The sequence below is a fragment of the Galleria mellonella genome, unplaced genomic scaffold, assembly GCF_026898425.1.
Source record: "Galleria mellonella isolate WM207_F2 unplaced genomic scaffold, CSIRO_AGI_GalMel_v1 utg38, whole genome shotgun sequence".
Taxonomy (NCBI): domain Eukaryota; kingdom Metazoa; phylum Arthropoda; class Insecta; order Lepidoptera; family Pyralidae; genus Galleria; species Galleria mellonella.
This window is the reverse complement of record NW_026442090.1, coordinates 6068623-6084783: the sequence shown is the minus strand read 5'-3', so window position 1 is coordinate 6084783 and position 16161 is coordinate 6068623. Positions and strand designations below refer to the sequence as shown.

General features: G+C 29.8%; 1 protein-coding gene across 1 annotated transcript in view; it reads right to left on the bottom strand.

Annotated features, from left to right (window-relative positions):
• Window positions 1-16161, bottom strand: part of LOC113522823 (filamin-A) — a 110924-nt gene that overhangs the window by 17580 nt on the left and 77183 nt on the right. Inside the window, exons 21-30 of the mRNA XM_026908651.3 lie at window positions 12505-12641; window positions 11512-11637; window positions 7634-7754; window positions 6392-6465; window positions 5949-6105; window positions 4409-4617; window positions 3684-3863; window positions 3200-3274; window positions 2157-2316; window positions 231-379 (exon numbers count right to left, since the gene is read on the bottom strand). Of these exons, the coding sequence (XP_026764452.2) occupies window positions 231-379; window positions 2157-2316; window positions 3200-3274; window positions 3684-3863; window positions 4409-4617; window positions 5949-6105; window positions 6392-6465; window positions 7634-7754; window positions 11512-11637; window positions 12505-12641 (1388 nt within the window). The remainder of the gene's footprint in view (window positions 1-230; window positions 380-2156; window positions 2317-3199; window positions 3275-3683; window positions 3864-4408; window positions 4618-5948; window positions 6106-6391; window positions 6466-7633; window positions 7755-11511; window positions 11638-12504; window positions 12642-16161) is intronic.

The window sequence follows — 16161 nt, the reverse complement described above, 5'->3', positions numbered from 1 at the left end:
TAGTCGGTTTTATTTTTTTCAAGTTGCATATTAGGTAATCAATAATAATAAGAGCTAACTCATAGGTAGAAATATATATAGTCATAATTCAGATTTTTAGTTGAGCTTGGAGGCTACAATCAGAAGATTCGATTATGTACAATTCTTAATTTATGACTAAATTTCCTTTTATATTTAAATGAAGCAATAGAAAATCATAAAAAGTTTATGAATCAAATTCAAATACTCACTTTCAAATGGAAAGGACTAGCGGGTATCGGCGCTGAGTCAACGAGCACATTGAGGCGGTGTTCGCCGACGGCTCGCGGCACGAACTCCGCTCGGAACACGCCGGCGCCCGCAGCCGACACCGCGGCCGGTACCGACGCTCCGTTCGGACCTGCGCGGTCGCAACGCTCAGCTCACCGCCACGCCCCAATCATAACCCCCTAATTCTATTTTTTTTTTATTTCATCGGTCTTGGCCGTTTTGTTTTCCCCCAATGAATGTTAGGAGTTAGGGCGAAGCGATGAACTTATAGACAATGTTATAGCGTTATTCTAGTAGTGTGTAATCTGAAACTAGAATTCTTTTTTATCTTATCACTTAACTATACCTGAACCGTATTATAAATTGAAACTTATTTCTAAATATAATCTGTATAAATATTAATAAGATTATAATGAATTATTATTAGTCATATAAAAACAAAACAGGCAAGTTAAGAGGTGGATCAGTGTTAGTAGCGAAGCTTAATTATGAAATTGCTGTATTTTCTTCTACTAATCTTAATATTCTCTTTATTTATCCCTCCCTTGGCATTTTTCCTTTAATTTTGTTTGTTTATTTTCAATTTTTTTCTTCATTCAATCATAGAATGTTTTCATTTTTTCTTAAATTTATACCACCCTGCAAAAGAGAATTAATTATATTGATGTAGCATGACTACTGGGAAATATTCTGACATTATGTAAATGGCCACAAAAAGCTACAATACATACATCCACCTCCTAAATAGATAATATCACTTAAGGTAGAAAAACTTAATATTTTAAAATATTAATTATTGATACATCTTTAAGAAGGTTTAAAAAAATAAGGTGTACTAAAATAAAATATTACAGTTATCATGAGTTCTTGATAGTTTAATGTGTAGATAAAAAATATATTCACAACAACAATAAGCACACAAAATAATACCCTAAGGATATTTCACATTATCCGATAAGGTATCGGTATCAGATATTAATAGCCGAGAGTTGATATTGGATACCACATAGATCTTAACGTATTACCAATTAGCTATATCCAGTAATTTTGGCAGCATGAATTAGTGAGTACATAAAGTATCTTATCTGCTAATTTAGAAGATAATCTACGTGTAGCAAATTCATTTACATCCATTTTTGCCATCCATCGAATGTTACGAATTTGCACATTTATAAAATTAATATCATTCCGATTTAACTATTTTACATTTTCACATGCGTATTACACAATATATATATATATATATATATATATATATATATATATATATATATATATATATATATATATATATATATATATATATATATATATATATATATATATGTACATTTTATGTAGTCGGCACATCATAATTTATCTTCTCTGATAAAATCATCTCTCTCACAAGACCAACGCGTAAATATTTTATTTGATAGTATATAAGGAAGCGGGTTAATGTTTTTGGTATTATACTGTCACGATATCGGAACTGTCTGGCACTAATATCATATCGGATAATGTGAAATGCCCTATAGCGTTACACGTAGTTATTGTGAGTTTTATTGATACAATATATTTAACCGTGATACATTTTTGTATAATACCACTTGTATAGGTGTCAATCGGTATACTTTACTTTCAATGCATTTTTAATTGAAAATACTTATTTATAATGTTTGGTATTTTTTATTTTTCATTCATCAACATTCATAGTGTAGTGAACTAGTTTTCTTCTCATTTATTTTTCTCCATGCGTATTATCACTAGGTCTGCTAATATCACTCAGTCATCATGCACTGAATAAATTCTGAATAGTAATGATATACATTTATAGGAAGTTACATTAAGTACAAACTAACACGTGTGGACACTGACACATATAGATAGGTAAGCACTAAAGAACTGTCTCAAGCTGGTACACTCACCCTCGACGTTGACTTCGATCTGGTCAAGCGTGGCGGTGGGGTGGTGGAGCGTGAGGGCTGCGGGTTGGTGCAGTGGCGCCGGCCCGGGTAACGTCACGCGAGCGCCGCCGCCACTGCCCTCAGACACTTCGATCACAAGAGGGCAGCCAGGCACGCGCATCTGTTCAATAAAGCCTAATTTAAATTATGGAATAACATAATATTAAATTTATCAACAGATTCACGCTTAAACCTTTACAATCATAAAGCATGCATATGTTTTTTGATTCATGATGCAAAATAATTTAATATTTCCTAGTACAAAAGTCAATTGCTTGGGTACCTCTGTCTCATTCGTGTTTCAACCGTGAAGCAGTTGTGTTTGCATGGCTGTGTTTCGGTTTGAAGGGTGGAATATGGCGTGAATTTACTGGGTACAGAAGAATAACACCCGAGTCCTTAGGAATGGCAACGCATGGGGGGTATCATGGGCGAAACAGTATACTTTGTTATGTCCATGGTACTGCTCATGTTTATAGGCGATGGTTACGGTTACTTTCCATTAGGTGGACCGTCGGCTTGTTTGCCATTCTAAGTTGTATAAAAAAAAAATATATTGTGCTACAGATAATAAATTTTATTTTTTAAATAATTTATATTATGTTCATATACATTTTCTTACTAGTTTTTTTATTACATTAATATTTTTTGATATAAGCATAAGTACGTTATTAAATGTTATCTCAGCAATATTGTAGAATAGTTTTAGGTACTTGGTTATTAAAACCAGTAACATATTCATTTGGAAATGGTAGTTTGAAGCATAATAAAAGAAACTAGTTTTACAAGCTACTAACTTATAAAGCCAGTATAGTCACTGACTTAATAGGACAGTTGTAAGGCTTAATTAGCAAAAACATAACATGATTATTACAAAATAACTTACTAAAAAATTTTTTTATTTCCATAAGTTCTATTTATACATTTCATTCAAATCTATTCAGTTGGAATAACAATCAATGTTTTTTTTTTATATTTTTGTTAGCAGGATAATAGAAGCTTACCTTATTAAAAGACACATTAACAACATGGTCACATGCTTCTGTTGGTGTGAATGATACTGTAAAGCGAGCATTCCCCTGTAAAGACACAAAATACTGTAATTAAAAGGAAAATATATTGAGTTAATAAACCTATATAACATTTATTTATTTATTATTATTAAACACTCCTAATAAATTAGATAAAAAAAATTACAGATAATTATTTCTATTAAAGTAAAAAAAAATACATGATAAGTAGATGATTTTTTTGAATGGGTCTAAAAAGAAAATCTGAATGATTATTATAAAGGGAATAGATTGATTGTATATAATGGATAAACTCAAAAAATGACTCAACCAATTTTAAAAATTCTATATTTACAGAAAGTTATATTACCAGTGAGTAACTTTAGTATATTATTAAAAAAAAAACTGTATGAAGCCAGGACAGGTCACTAGTTAAAAAAAAAGTGTGAACTTATGATTATTATATGATTAGATTTACCTGTGGGTGTACTTGTGTGGGTATGTTTAGTCCATGGGCAGCAACAGTAATTTCAAGGTTTCCCTCTCCTGCCTGTGCAGCATCTACTGCTAGTTGTACTGGCACACCAACTCGGGCTGATGAACCTCCTGTCACACTTACTAATTTTCCATCATATGCTTTGCAAACAAATGGCGTTCCCTGTAAATAATTGTTCATCAATTAAAAAGTAATTCTAGAATTTTTCTATTCTGTCTATCTCCTTTTCAATGTCACATAGAGAATTTTTGCATCATTATATTTAGAATTGCATGAAAACTACTTTATTTATTTATACTTTATTATATATAAAAATTACATTGTTATAATTTTAAATAAAGATGTACATCAGGCGAGTTTAACTTTAGAAGAGTTCTGTTCCAGCAAACCATAAGTGAAAAGGATCATTAATACTTTTAGTTTTATAATATTTGGAATAAATTTAGAATTAAATTGTTTTCTTTGTATCCTGTAAAATTTTATCTAAGCTACGTAGTAGATTTTCACAACTAACCATTGATGTAAATTTATTAATAATTTAATTATTGGTAATATGTTGAAAAAAAGATTACTTCTTTGTATGCATATATATATATACTGTATTTTAATTTTATATGTTTTTTTTACAATTGTAATTAGTATTTGGGTCACTTATATACCCATAGCAAGTAAAAAATAAAGAGAATACAAAATTTTAATATACTCACTGCTATAGGTTGATTATTATAATGTGCTGTGAGTGTGTGAGGTCCTACAGCCCTTGGTATGAAGCTGGCTACTAGACCAGTGATGACATCTCCAGTCAGCCTCACAGGAACTTCACCCCGGGGGCCACGGACTGTCACCGTGAGCTCCCCACCTGTTGAACCTTCCACTCGTACAGAGCATGATGCAGTTTCTCCAACAGGTATTAGTTCTGTACAGAAAAGATGAAGCCAAATTATATACATCAATAGTAGTAAATTATGATTATTACAGTGTTAATGAATATTGTAATTTTATAAATTATAATATTCATTAACGTTATTAAGAAAGGTATTTAGCAAGTACATAATTATTATCATTAAATACATATTAAAATATAAATTTGAAAAATTGGCCTTACATATCAACTTATTACATTTATTGTTGACTTATCTAAGTTATGATATACAATGGCAAATAAGCTAGTCTCATTTGAAGGAAAGCGGTAACTATCACCTATAAACATGGACCGCATATTTGATTTTAAAATTAAAGCCATTAATTTTTCTTATTGTCATTAAAACTATTATTATATTTAATAATAAAATAATCCATTAATGTATTATATGATTTGGATAATTATTTATATTTAAATTGGTTAATTTAAAATGTATTAGATTCTTAAATACTTAACATAAATAAATGAACTTTTGTAATAAAATAGAACATTTGTTTACATTTTATAATATTGTTTTTTTTTTGGTTGGTCATATAAAGCAAGTAGAAGCAATGACCTAATAATAAGACGAAAGAAATTTAACTAAGTATCTATGCTATCATTTAAAGTTTCAATACAATAAAAAAGGTTAGTGTTTACAGTATTGCTATATTGTTTTTAAATACCTTTATTAATAGGTATCATAAAAAACCTAAGTATTTTTAGTGTATATTTTTAAATATAATGAATTGGTTGCATAGATTTTTTACAATTGTTTTTGTTAGAAGTGACGTGAATCTAAAAAGTAAGAGTTACCAACTGCAAAAAATATTTATCTCCATTATATACGAATACATTTACAATACATAAAAAATAATAATACGGGTAATTTTTTTCTGTTCATGTGGCAATAATTTTAAGTTGGGAATTTAAAAAAAAATGTATTTCTGTATATTTAATTTCACCTTCGATACGTTAACGAAATTATTTGTATATTATCGCTATGGTTGTGATACAAATATTTTTTTTTATTCCAAAAGTTAGTTACCTATTGGTAGTGGTAGAATAATATATTCTATACGTAGTTATTCATCCAAAACAATTATAAACGTATCAAAAATCACAAATAGCTTCATTGAATAGATTTAATCACAGAGCAATTAATCATTAATTTAACAGAAATTGCTGTTCTGTGTAGCTAGAGCCCTCATTATATAAATGCTAGTACCTAAGTCTAGTACCAAATGAAATCAAAAGTAGTAGTTATCAATTAATTTTATTATGAAATTGAATATTACAATCAATATTTTAATTATTACCAGGTAATGTTTATGTAGGGTACTAACCAATTTGTGACGTATCTATGGTGACTCTGTGCGCTGCCGTAACATGAAAAATAAATGGTGATGATGGAACTGGCTCTCCATTGAATTTAATGTCTACTCTATGAGGCGTTGGCGTTTCTGGCTTCCAATATACAAGACAACGTCCACCACCTACGACCTGTAAAATCAAAGTATATATATAATAGTTAAATAGGAAGTTGCCTTACTTAAAGCGAATTAGTTATTTAGAGGTTTATTTAGTTAGGTAGATATATAAATTTAAAAGTACCTAAATAAATAAGTAACTACAGGGAAGGAAGTAATAGGTATCTAAATAATAAAATCTACTTTTGAGTCAAGATTGTTCATTGATTCTGAGTATGTATAGGTAATTGTACTAAGTAGTACAACTGTAGACAGGCACAGTGAAAATTATTTATCTAAGGAGGTATAGAAAATATTACCTGGACGTGATTTGGTACTTCGCCCTCGTTAATAGAAATTTCTAATTGGCCTTCTCCAGCAGCACTAGCGTCAACTATAATAGAAAGATAAATTACGTGTTGTGTTAATCAGTTTTAATTATTTTAATAAATAAAAGTGAAAGAACGATTTAGTCTAGAGGTATATAGGTATTATGCAAATTTTCAGATAGTGAGTTCGAATTTTCTCAACATCGTTTTTCGGCAGCAGGCAGGTATATAAGTCGAATATTAAATTACCTCATCAAGATTTAATCTAAAAAAAATAAAATTACTTTAGTTTTTCAATATACTCATTGCTGTCCAGAAATTATCCGAATTTCTATATCGACATATATTTACCTATTTTATATACATATATATACGAAGCAGATACAGTATATATAATGTTATGTTCAATCTAAATGCTAGTGATAGGTATTTGATAATTAAATCAGTACGGCTTTATAATGTGCACGTGAACTGGTATTTCTTGAATACATAGGGGACTAAAGTGCCCGGGGCGCGCGCTCGTTGTGCTGCGTTTCGGACGTTGGTAGTAGATACTCGTATGAAAATCTATGCAACGAAGCGCTGCCGTTTACTCAGCAAACGTGCCCTAGAGGCTTGTTAATAATATAAAACTACCTAGTAATTTTAAGTGATGAAATCCAAGTAACTATATAAAATTTTTTAATAAGTAAGTAGCGAAAAAAGTAGCAAGTATTTAGGTATAATCTAGAATGAAAGGGATGTAGTATAAATATGGCTATTAAAACGCAAGACGATAGAGATGTGACTAAATATATATTTTTTTATACATCTTGGCAAATAAGCTGACGGCCACTCACCGTATGCCCACCTTAAGAATAAAATAACCACCAGCTATAGACATGAACAGCATTATTGATATTACAAAATCAGCATCAGCTTATTACAGTATATTCGTTTTTATTCTTGAGGACTATGGTGTTTTGTATTTAGAATATGAACATTGGTTATGCCTGTGTACTCCGTAATTTCATAGCCATACCCCACTCTTAAAATTGTTACATAGCCTTGAAAGCTTAGCTAATTCACAGTAGTAACACGAGTGGCACGGAGGTTTTCAACTCAGGGTGCTGTTTTAGTGCAATTTACATCTCTAAAATAATAACTGTATGCTGAATTGGTTTCGTACCCACTTTGTTTTTTTACCAAAATTAAAGGGTCACATTTATTGTCATTTATGTTGTGAAGAATTACCTTTAAATTGGCATTGTTGTCCGACGACAGCGTTACCGACGTCTGTTACTTTGATGAGGCTGGCATCGTAAACTTTCGCCACCAGTGGACCCACAGCCACCTTATCATCAGCAATTGTAACCTGCCAGTAAATTAATAATATTTATTACCTATCAAAATTATCCTCAATAGTGTATTTAAGTAAAAAAATATTGTCGATTAATTTCTAGGTCCTGATTTGTTTCCTTTATTTATACCACAATGTTGGTTACAGTATTGTCATTTGTATAACTGAGTGCGATCATTGTATCACATAAATATTAATGATGCTAAAAAGAAACAGTAGGGTCAATTCTGTGCACCATTTCTAAATAATATTGTTTATAAACCTATTTCTAAAATTAAAATTTCAATTTGATATCACAACGAAATTTTTATTATAAGGACCGATATAAACTAATTTTCTAATAGGTTTAATTTCACAATTATAATTTTAGGTTATAATGGTCCATTAAACAGAAATTTCGGGATATTATCAGATTAAAATATTAGGTTAAGAGATAGATTTAGGGAAATGGCGGCTCTGAATCGGGCTCAGTGTTGCAGAAATCACGGAGTTCATATAGTGGGATATCAACATATCATGTGCCTACACTTTGGAGGTTTAGTACATGAATATGTGTTCTAGATCGGTGCTATTTCATTGCAAAAATATTTTGTAGGTAAAAACTGTATGTGAATTGTAATCGCACATAGTATGATATCATTATGGTAGACGTTGCATATAATGGTGATTGATAACTTGACCGTTTCGCTAATCCTGATGTTGATAATAAAATTATACATCTACTTATTCTAAAGTTAGCATAGTTGTTGATTCTCTGGAATTTTGAACTGCAAAATATTGCATCATTTGTATGGGCAATGTACCGTGCACGCGGCGCGCCAAACGTTTCGGTTCAGCAGCGACCCTCTCCAAACAATATCTGTATATAGCGACATTATCATCAATCAGTAGGCTTAATTATATCTCCTTTATCCATGTGTTACGAGATCCAGTTCATCTTAGAATTCGAGGGCATGATAGACTAACATAATACCTCAGGTACATACACATACTGAGTATTGAGATGTAGGTGTATACGTATTGGCATACAACATGGGGGCTAATCGAAATAAATGGGGCACAGTGGCGCATGGTAGCATTATCTCTCTAATATAAAATCTCTTTTATGCGTTAGCTCAAATTATGTGTGAATTCATTTGTGTTGCAGAATCATTTAGTTTGAATTAAATAAGGCGCTTGGAAAAATAGTTTCAAAAATTTTTGTTTCTCTTTTTCTATTTGTATATGTATATGTCTTAAGGAAATGAGGAAATATATACCAGAGTTTACTCGTAAGTAACTTTAACAATCTAAAGAGTGCCTAGCCGTAATTAAAATAATATTTACAAAACATTATAAATTTTCAAATTTATAATATTAATAGAATTCATTATTATTATTAAATTGGTGAGGAGTTTTGTATAAGAAAAAATGTTTAGGTATCAATTTATCTATGGCCTTGGAAGTTTAGGAATCGCTGCCAGGTGAATAAACGTGATATATAAATTATAAATCTTAAATTTATTTTTGAACAAAGTTTGCTAAACGGGTTTACTTTGTACTTAGATCAATAACAATATATAATAAATTCGTAGCTTCGATAAACTAAATTTATCAAAATACGAATAGCAGTTTACGAATATTAAGTATTTATGACTGTCTACCATAGTTTTCGCATTATATAAAATGTCAAATTCGAGTTCTATACAGGGGTAAAATCAAAATCGTTAGCATTGAACTTGAATGTTTTTATCAAAAAATAGTGAACTGCAAAACGACAAAAAATTTTGAAACTACCATACTACCACGGCGCGTTCAGCTGTTGTATCAGTTTGGAATATTAAATGTTTTTTGGTAGTTTTAGAATTTTTTATTTTCTCCTAATTCCTTCTATAGCATGGATAAATTAATAGTATTTCGATTTCACTCTGTATAAATAAAAACTGAACATATTTTTATTACCTTCGCAGAAAATTGAACCCGTTCAGAGGTCGTTTGCAACGGTACTAAAATATATAAAACTTATTGGCCCTGTCCTATTTATTGTTGTATCCGGAGGAATTATCGATTTTGTTTGAAAAATATAATATACTAGGTAATTCCTGCATCTTTGTTTGTATAGATTTCATTAAATGTTCAGGATATGATCCATCTGTCTACCATAATCCATTTATCCATTTTAGTGTTATTATGTAACAAACATCCAAATATCTTTATAAACTTGCCCTCTTTTATACATCTAGTATTGGTGGCATTATAAATAGCTGATATATACCCAATCCAAGGATTGGAATAATAATTGTGTGAAATATTAACAAGAAAATTAAACAAAAGATATGTTAGGACGCAGTATCAACACTAACTAAAGCTGGATATCGTTTGTTATTGTCATTGGAATGCTGGATTAACATAACAATAGGTCTGGGCTAAGTTGTCTACAACTGTATACTGTATTCTATGCAAACATATGTATAAAGAAATTGTGTATCTACAATATTTCTAATGTTAAGTATAAATATTTCATAGCACTTGCTTTTCATTTTTGGTTTGTTTAAAAAAATATTTAATAGATTGTAGTTACTATGTAAAGGATATGTGGTAACAATACTGATCCAAACTTTGTTATGGCGGCTATTTAATCGACTAAGTTGATTTAAGAGTATTTATGTGGAAGCAAGTATACATAGAAACGTATAACGTACTTATCCTTAATTATTTATAACACCCAACACTTCAATGATTAGAAAGGTGAAGTTCCGTTACATACATAATGTATGTTCGGACGTTTTAGTGGTAGCTTTTGTATGGATGTACGTGTAGTGTACCATTCATTCTATTTCGAAATGGCTAGTCGTTTTATGACTCAAACTTTGTTCTTTATGAAGCATAAAGTTTTGACATAAATGCGCAGGTTGCTGAATGTCTTATAAAAATAGCGTAGTAAAATTCACTGACCTATGTACCTTATGATTACGGATTGCGTGGTATAAAATATGTATTAGAATATAGTATTTCAGATACGTATTTGAGAAAGAATAGCTAAGATTTTATATAATTATTTAAAATTGTTACTACAAGCTTTCCATTTTTTTAAACATCATTAATTTACTTTATTCTTCGAGAAAAATGCCTACTTTTTTAGAAGATAATAGTCTAATCAAATGGATCGTTTTCAATTTGGAGGAAAAGTCAAGAGTGTCCGGAACGGGTACGTATGTGTGAGACTTTAATTTTAAACTTTTGTTTATGTGCCAAAAAGTTTCATTACTTTAAGTCTCGATAGTATATTTAAAATATTGTATGAGACTAGTTATGAAAGTCGATATGAAGGACGAGTTGTATGGAGGGATAGAAGTCTTTGGAATCCCATTATTTTTGTTTACTTAGCATATAACTTATTGTGAAACTAAATAGACAGAGATGTATTTATGTGTAAATATTCTTGTGAAGTTTTATTTATGGTACAGGGCATAATGGGAATTAATATCCGCTCCCTTCCGACTCATTAGACAAAAGGGGCCGAGCTCGTTATTAAAATGTTAAATGGTACGATGTATATAAGACAATATTTGTATTAAATAATTTTTAAATGAACGTTAATAACTGTTTCTATGACACCTGTTATAGTTGTAGATATAGAACATGATAGGTGTCTACTTATGAAACTTTTTTTGAGAATTATGAAACAATATTTAGTTGCTTATAATGATTAATGATCTTATCTAGGTGTCTACTATGATCTTATCTACTGTGACATCACTGTTATACACATATAATATAACAAATCACTCACATCGATGAGATGAGTACCGACTTCTTCAGGTGTAAATTCAATGCGGTAAACTCCTGGTCGCTCGGCTACGTCCAGCACCCGGGCTGTCACTGGCCGTCGAGACGGTGCTGTCACGGTCACGCCTACCTGCAAGCATTATAATATTCATTTAAAGTAAAGATAATTAAATAATATATTAAAATGACTATATAATACATATTAAAATTAGTAATGGCCGCGACTTCGAAGCAGGGGGTCTATTATGAGCGCTTAAAAACTGATAGTTTTACAGATTAGATAGAGCCGCCATGTTAATAGGCACTAAAATCATAGACAAAACTGGACAATTTATAGTGACATGACATAAACCCATCAAGTTTTAAAAAAAATATTTTTATTGTAATAAACTCCTAAGCTTAGATTATACTTCCCAGGGCTATTAACATTAAAAATTTAATATAAATAAATCAGAAAAATATTATCATAAGCACTATTTTTATTAAGCATTATATGCTTTGGCTTATATTCGTATGTTATTCACTAATTTAGAACTCTATAATACAAAACAGGAAATACTTATAATAAAAATATATAGAGCAGAACTGCAGGAAATAGGGATGATCGGAAATAGCTGCAGGAAGCCCTTGCCATTAGAGGGCAAACAGATGCCAATAATTAATAGGCAGTGGATATTATAATACTTATATAAATAATAGTCGTTTTCTGTGGTATTACACGCGTGATAAAATCATCCTGTGTTAATATTAAACTCGTACCAAATTTCATTCGAATACGTTGAGATGTTTAGGTGTAATTGAAAATTGAACAAACATGCAAATATAAAAATATCCTTGTAAACTTTCATATTTATAATATTAGGTAGTAGGATTACCAATATGAAATGAAGTAAAACAAATAAAAGTTATTTTATATATTCTAAAAAGGCTGTTATAGACTGTTAAGGTATTTCTACTGATTAATTGATTTATTACCGATGGCTTCGATGATATTCACCTCGTTTTTGTTAAAAGTCGCTGTTCCCGGAGAGGTGGAGATTTCGAAGACAGCTGGCACTCGAGCAGGGATCAGTTTTGTGGGCTCCCCGCCACCACCCGCCGGCCCTGCCATCACCTCGACCTTCCACGGGGATCCTGAAATATAGAAATGCTTTTCTTATTTTTTAAATAACCTTAATTTTTTTTCATTAAATTTTAAATGTTCTGTTTCACAAAAATAGAAGTTAGTTCAATTATGAATATACACATCGATAAACGACAAGACATTAACGTAGATACCTTACATAGTAAATATTTGAAATTAAAATGTGAAACTGCATATTTAGGTGTTCATATATTTTACTTCGCAATAGGCAGTTTTTGCTTCTTAAAGAAAATTTGCAGTTTTTAGTCATAAGATGAAAGTGGAAACAATATGGGGATAAATTGTAACGGCTGAGAAAAAATTTTAAAAATCGGTTCACAATTAATGACCTAATCGCGTAACATGGTCGTAAAAAAATTCAGATGAATTGAAAACTTACTTGTTATGGAAGTCATTTAAAATATCGTTAAAATTCATGAATATATAATCAGATTTATGTTATTAATGTCAATAATGATTTTTTTTTATATCACTGAGGTGGCAAACAAGCGTACAGCCCACCTGATAGTAAACGGTCACTGTAGTGTATGGACGCTTGCAAAACTAGTGTGACGTGCATGTACCCGACCTTGAAGAAATCTTAATACATCCTTTTTGTAAAATATATATTTAGTATTAAAACAATTTAATACTGAATATAGAGATATTACGTAAATAATCGATACTGTAACTAGGCTAAACCGAGACATGTAAATAGTAATCAATCACGTCGTCAAATCGCTCCTAATGACCATCCACCAGTTGGAAAATTGCGCGTTTATGTAAATATTAGCACGCATGCGCGCCGCTGAAATAATAATAATAACAACAGAACGAGTTATCTACGTGCAATTAGTGTTTCGGTATTCGAATGGAATGTAAGATCATTATTACTGTGATAACTTCATAACAATATATTCCTATTGCAATTCAGATTTTCTGGAAGAAAGTAATTTCTAGGTATATAAAGAGATGGCAAAAGATAATATTTTAGATGGGATTTTCTAATTTTTAAATACGTGAAGTGGGAAAGATTTTACTTCCAAAGTAAAAATTTTATATGATACAAGAGCGAAAGTATTATTATACATGTGCTATAACACATATTGTATTTTTATTACATGTATCCCATATTAATTTTGTTATAATATCAAACTAAAACTTTAGGAGATTTTAGAGAACGAGCTTCAGTATCAACGCCAATGTCGAATCAATTATTATTAATTTTTTTATTCATAACAACTTTAATATAAAATAATGTGAAATAAATCTATAATATAATTTAAAATTAGTTACAAAAAAATGTGACTCCATTTGTATAAAAATTAATATTATGTGACTAATACCTGAAGTAAACTATCTAAATAAAATAATTCAATTGGTTCAGAATTATCATCACAATATAGGGTAAAATAAGTACCACCGTCGCCAACTTATGTTCTTTTATGCAATTGAGAATGGTAAATAATATGACAACCCATCTGTTGGAAAGTGTGTAGTATATAATTAGGTACTTACTAAAGAAAATTATTGTCCATCACCGAAGAAAGGAGGGTAATGATTTTAAAATATAAAAACCCATTCCGAGTGGTTTTTTGAATAAATTTTCTGTTATATCCACTAAACTACTTTATTAGGGTTTTTATTAGTATCGGAATAGGTTTACAAATGCTAATTTTTGAGAAAACGCATCAAGATTACCGTTAGAATAGAAACTATATTATTTGATTCATGGAGTTATTTGAAAACGGTGGAAAGCACTTTAACGAGTCTACTTATACCTTCATATCGTGAATAAAAAAGTTTACTTGTTATAAATAAAAAATAATTTAAGTTTTTAATTGCTTTCTATTAAATGAAGCCAAATTGAATTGAATTTTAAAAATTGTGTATCCTAAATTTTATGACGATTTAAATTACTTTTTTAGAGTAAAACTACTTGTGTGATCGCTGAACGTATAATGACCATAATATAATCTTACTAATACATATATAATTGTAACTAGAGAATGTATGTACAATAGGAAATAGAAAAATTGATATGAGGGATTTTAATGATAGATATATTTAATATAAACAGTAAAAACATAAATTATTAGAATTTTTTCTCTTTGTATATTTATATGTTTGTTCTGTTGTCACGCAAAAACTATTTGTATTGCACCAGATTGTATGTAGTTTGTCACAGTTGTGTCTATTAAAAAACTGGTAATTTTTTTATTTCAATACGCCATCTAAAAGGGATCTTACTTAAATCCATGTCCACAAACTTGCGGATAAAATCTAGTAAGAAATAAAAATAATATAGGTATATTTCGATATGAACCTACTAAATACACATCTATTTGTAGTCTTCAAAAGAAATATATTTATATTATTTTTAGAATTAAAGACGGGGAAAATTTGTTTCATTTTTTCATTAGCGACTTCTAAAAGAAGGGAATTCTTAATTTTAACTAATTCGTTCTCCGGTGTTTCTAATTACCTAGTTTGTTTTTTTGTATATAGGTACATGTATTGTGCCATATCGTCTTCTCATTTTTTGATTTTGATAATTACTTTGGTAATTGATTTTAAATTATTAAAAATAGGTACTCGTAGTTAACTAAGAGCTTTACATCGATTACATAAAAACGAATTTAATTTTCTTTAAACATCCATTACCGTTCACCCAGCTGTTTTGAAATGGTAATCGACAAAATAAATGAAGCATTTTATGAATTTTAAAATGTAGGCCAAATGTTCAGGATATCCTGTTATATTATAAAATAGTACCGTGTTTAGATAAATCGGTACTGCTACTGATCACACTTAACAAAAATATTAAAATTATCATGTGAAAATAGTTTTAAGTTGAATTAAAACTATTTTATTGAAGTATTGAAGAAAAACAATGTTGTGTATTTTACGCTATAAAAAAATAATCGCTATTAAATGGTGTAAAAGGGTTCAAATCGAACTGATTCATTTTACACAAAAATAAATGCATATTTAAAGGGTGGTTCTAAGTATCTTGTCATTTTTTGGCACTATTTTTGTAAAATATTGTAGTTTTATTTCTAATTATGACTTTTTTACCACAACTATTTTGTTAATTGTAGCCTTTTACATGTTTACTATCTCTATTGTTTTTAAAGATATTGTTACCATTCGAAAGAGAAAAATTTGCTTATTTAAAGTAGCCTAAAAAAGAAAAAGGCTATAACTTGAGTTATACCTTTCTCACTAGAGGCACAGATATATATATATATATATATATATATACCTACATAAATGGTTCATGACTAGAACACAATATTACAATAAATCCAATGAAGTACCATTGTTAGCGTCTAACTACGAGTAAAACATATAATTTCTACTTGGTCACATTTACGTGTATAAAGTTGAGTAATATGTTTATGGCTAGTCTGTAAATTAAAATTTTTAGGCAAAACGTAGGTGTATATATTTAACCTATATTCTATGTATAAATTTAATAATTAATGTTTATTCTCACAATCAAATCTTTTGTTATGTTTTAGTAAAATT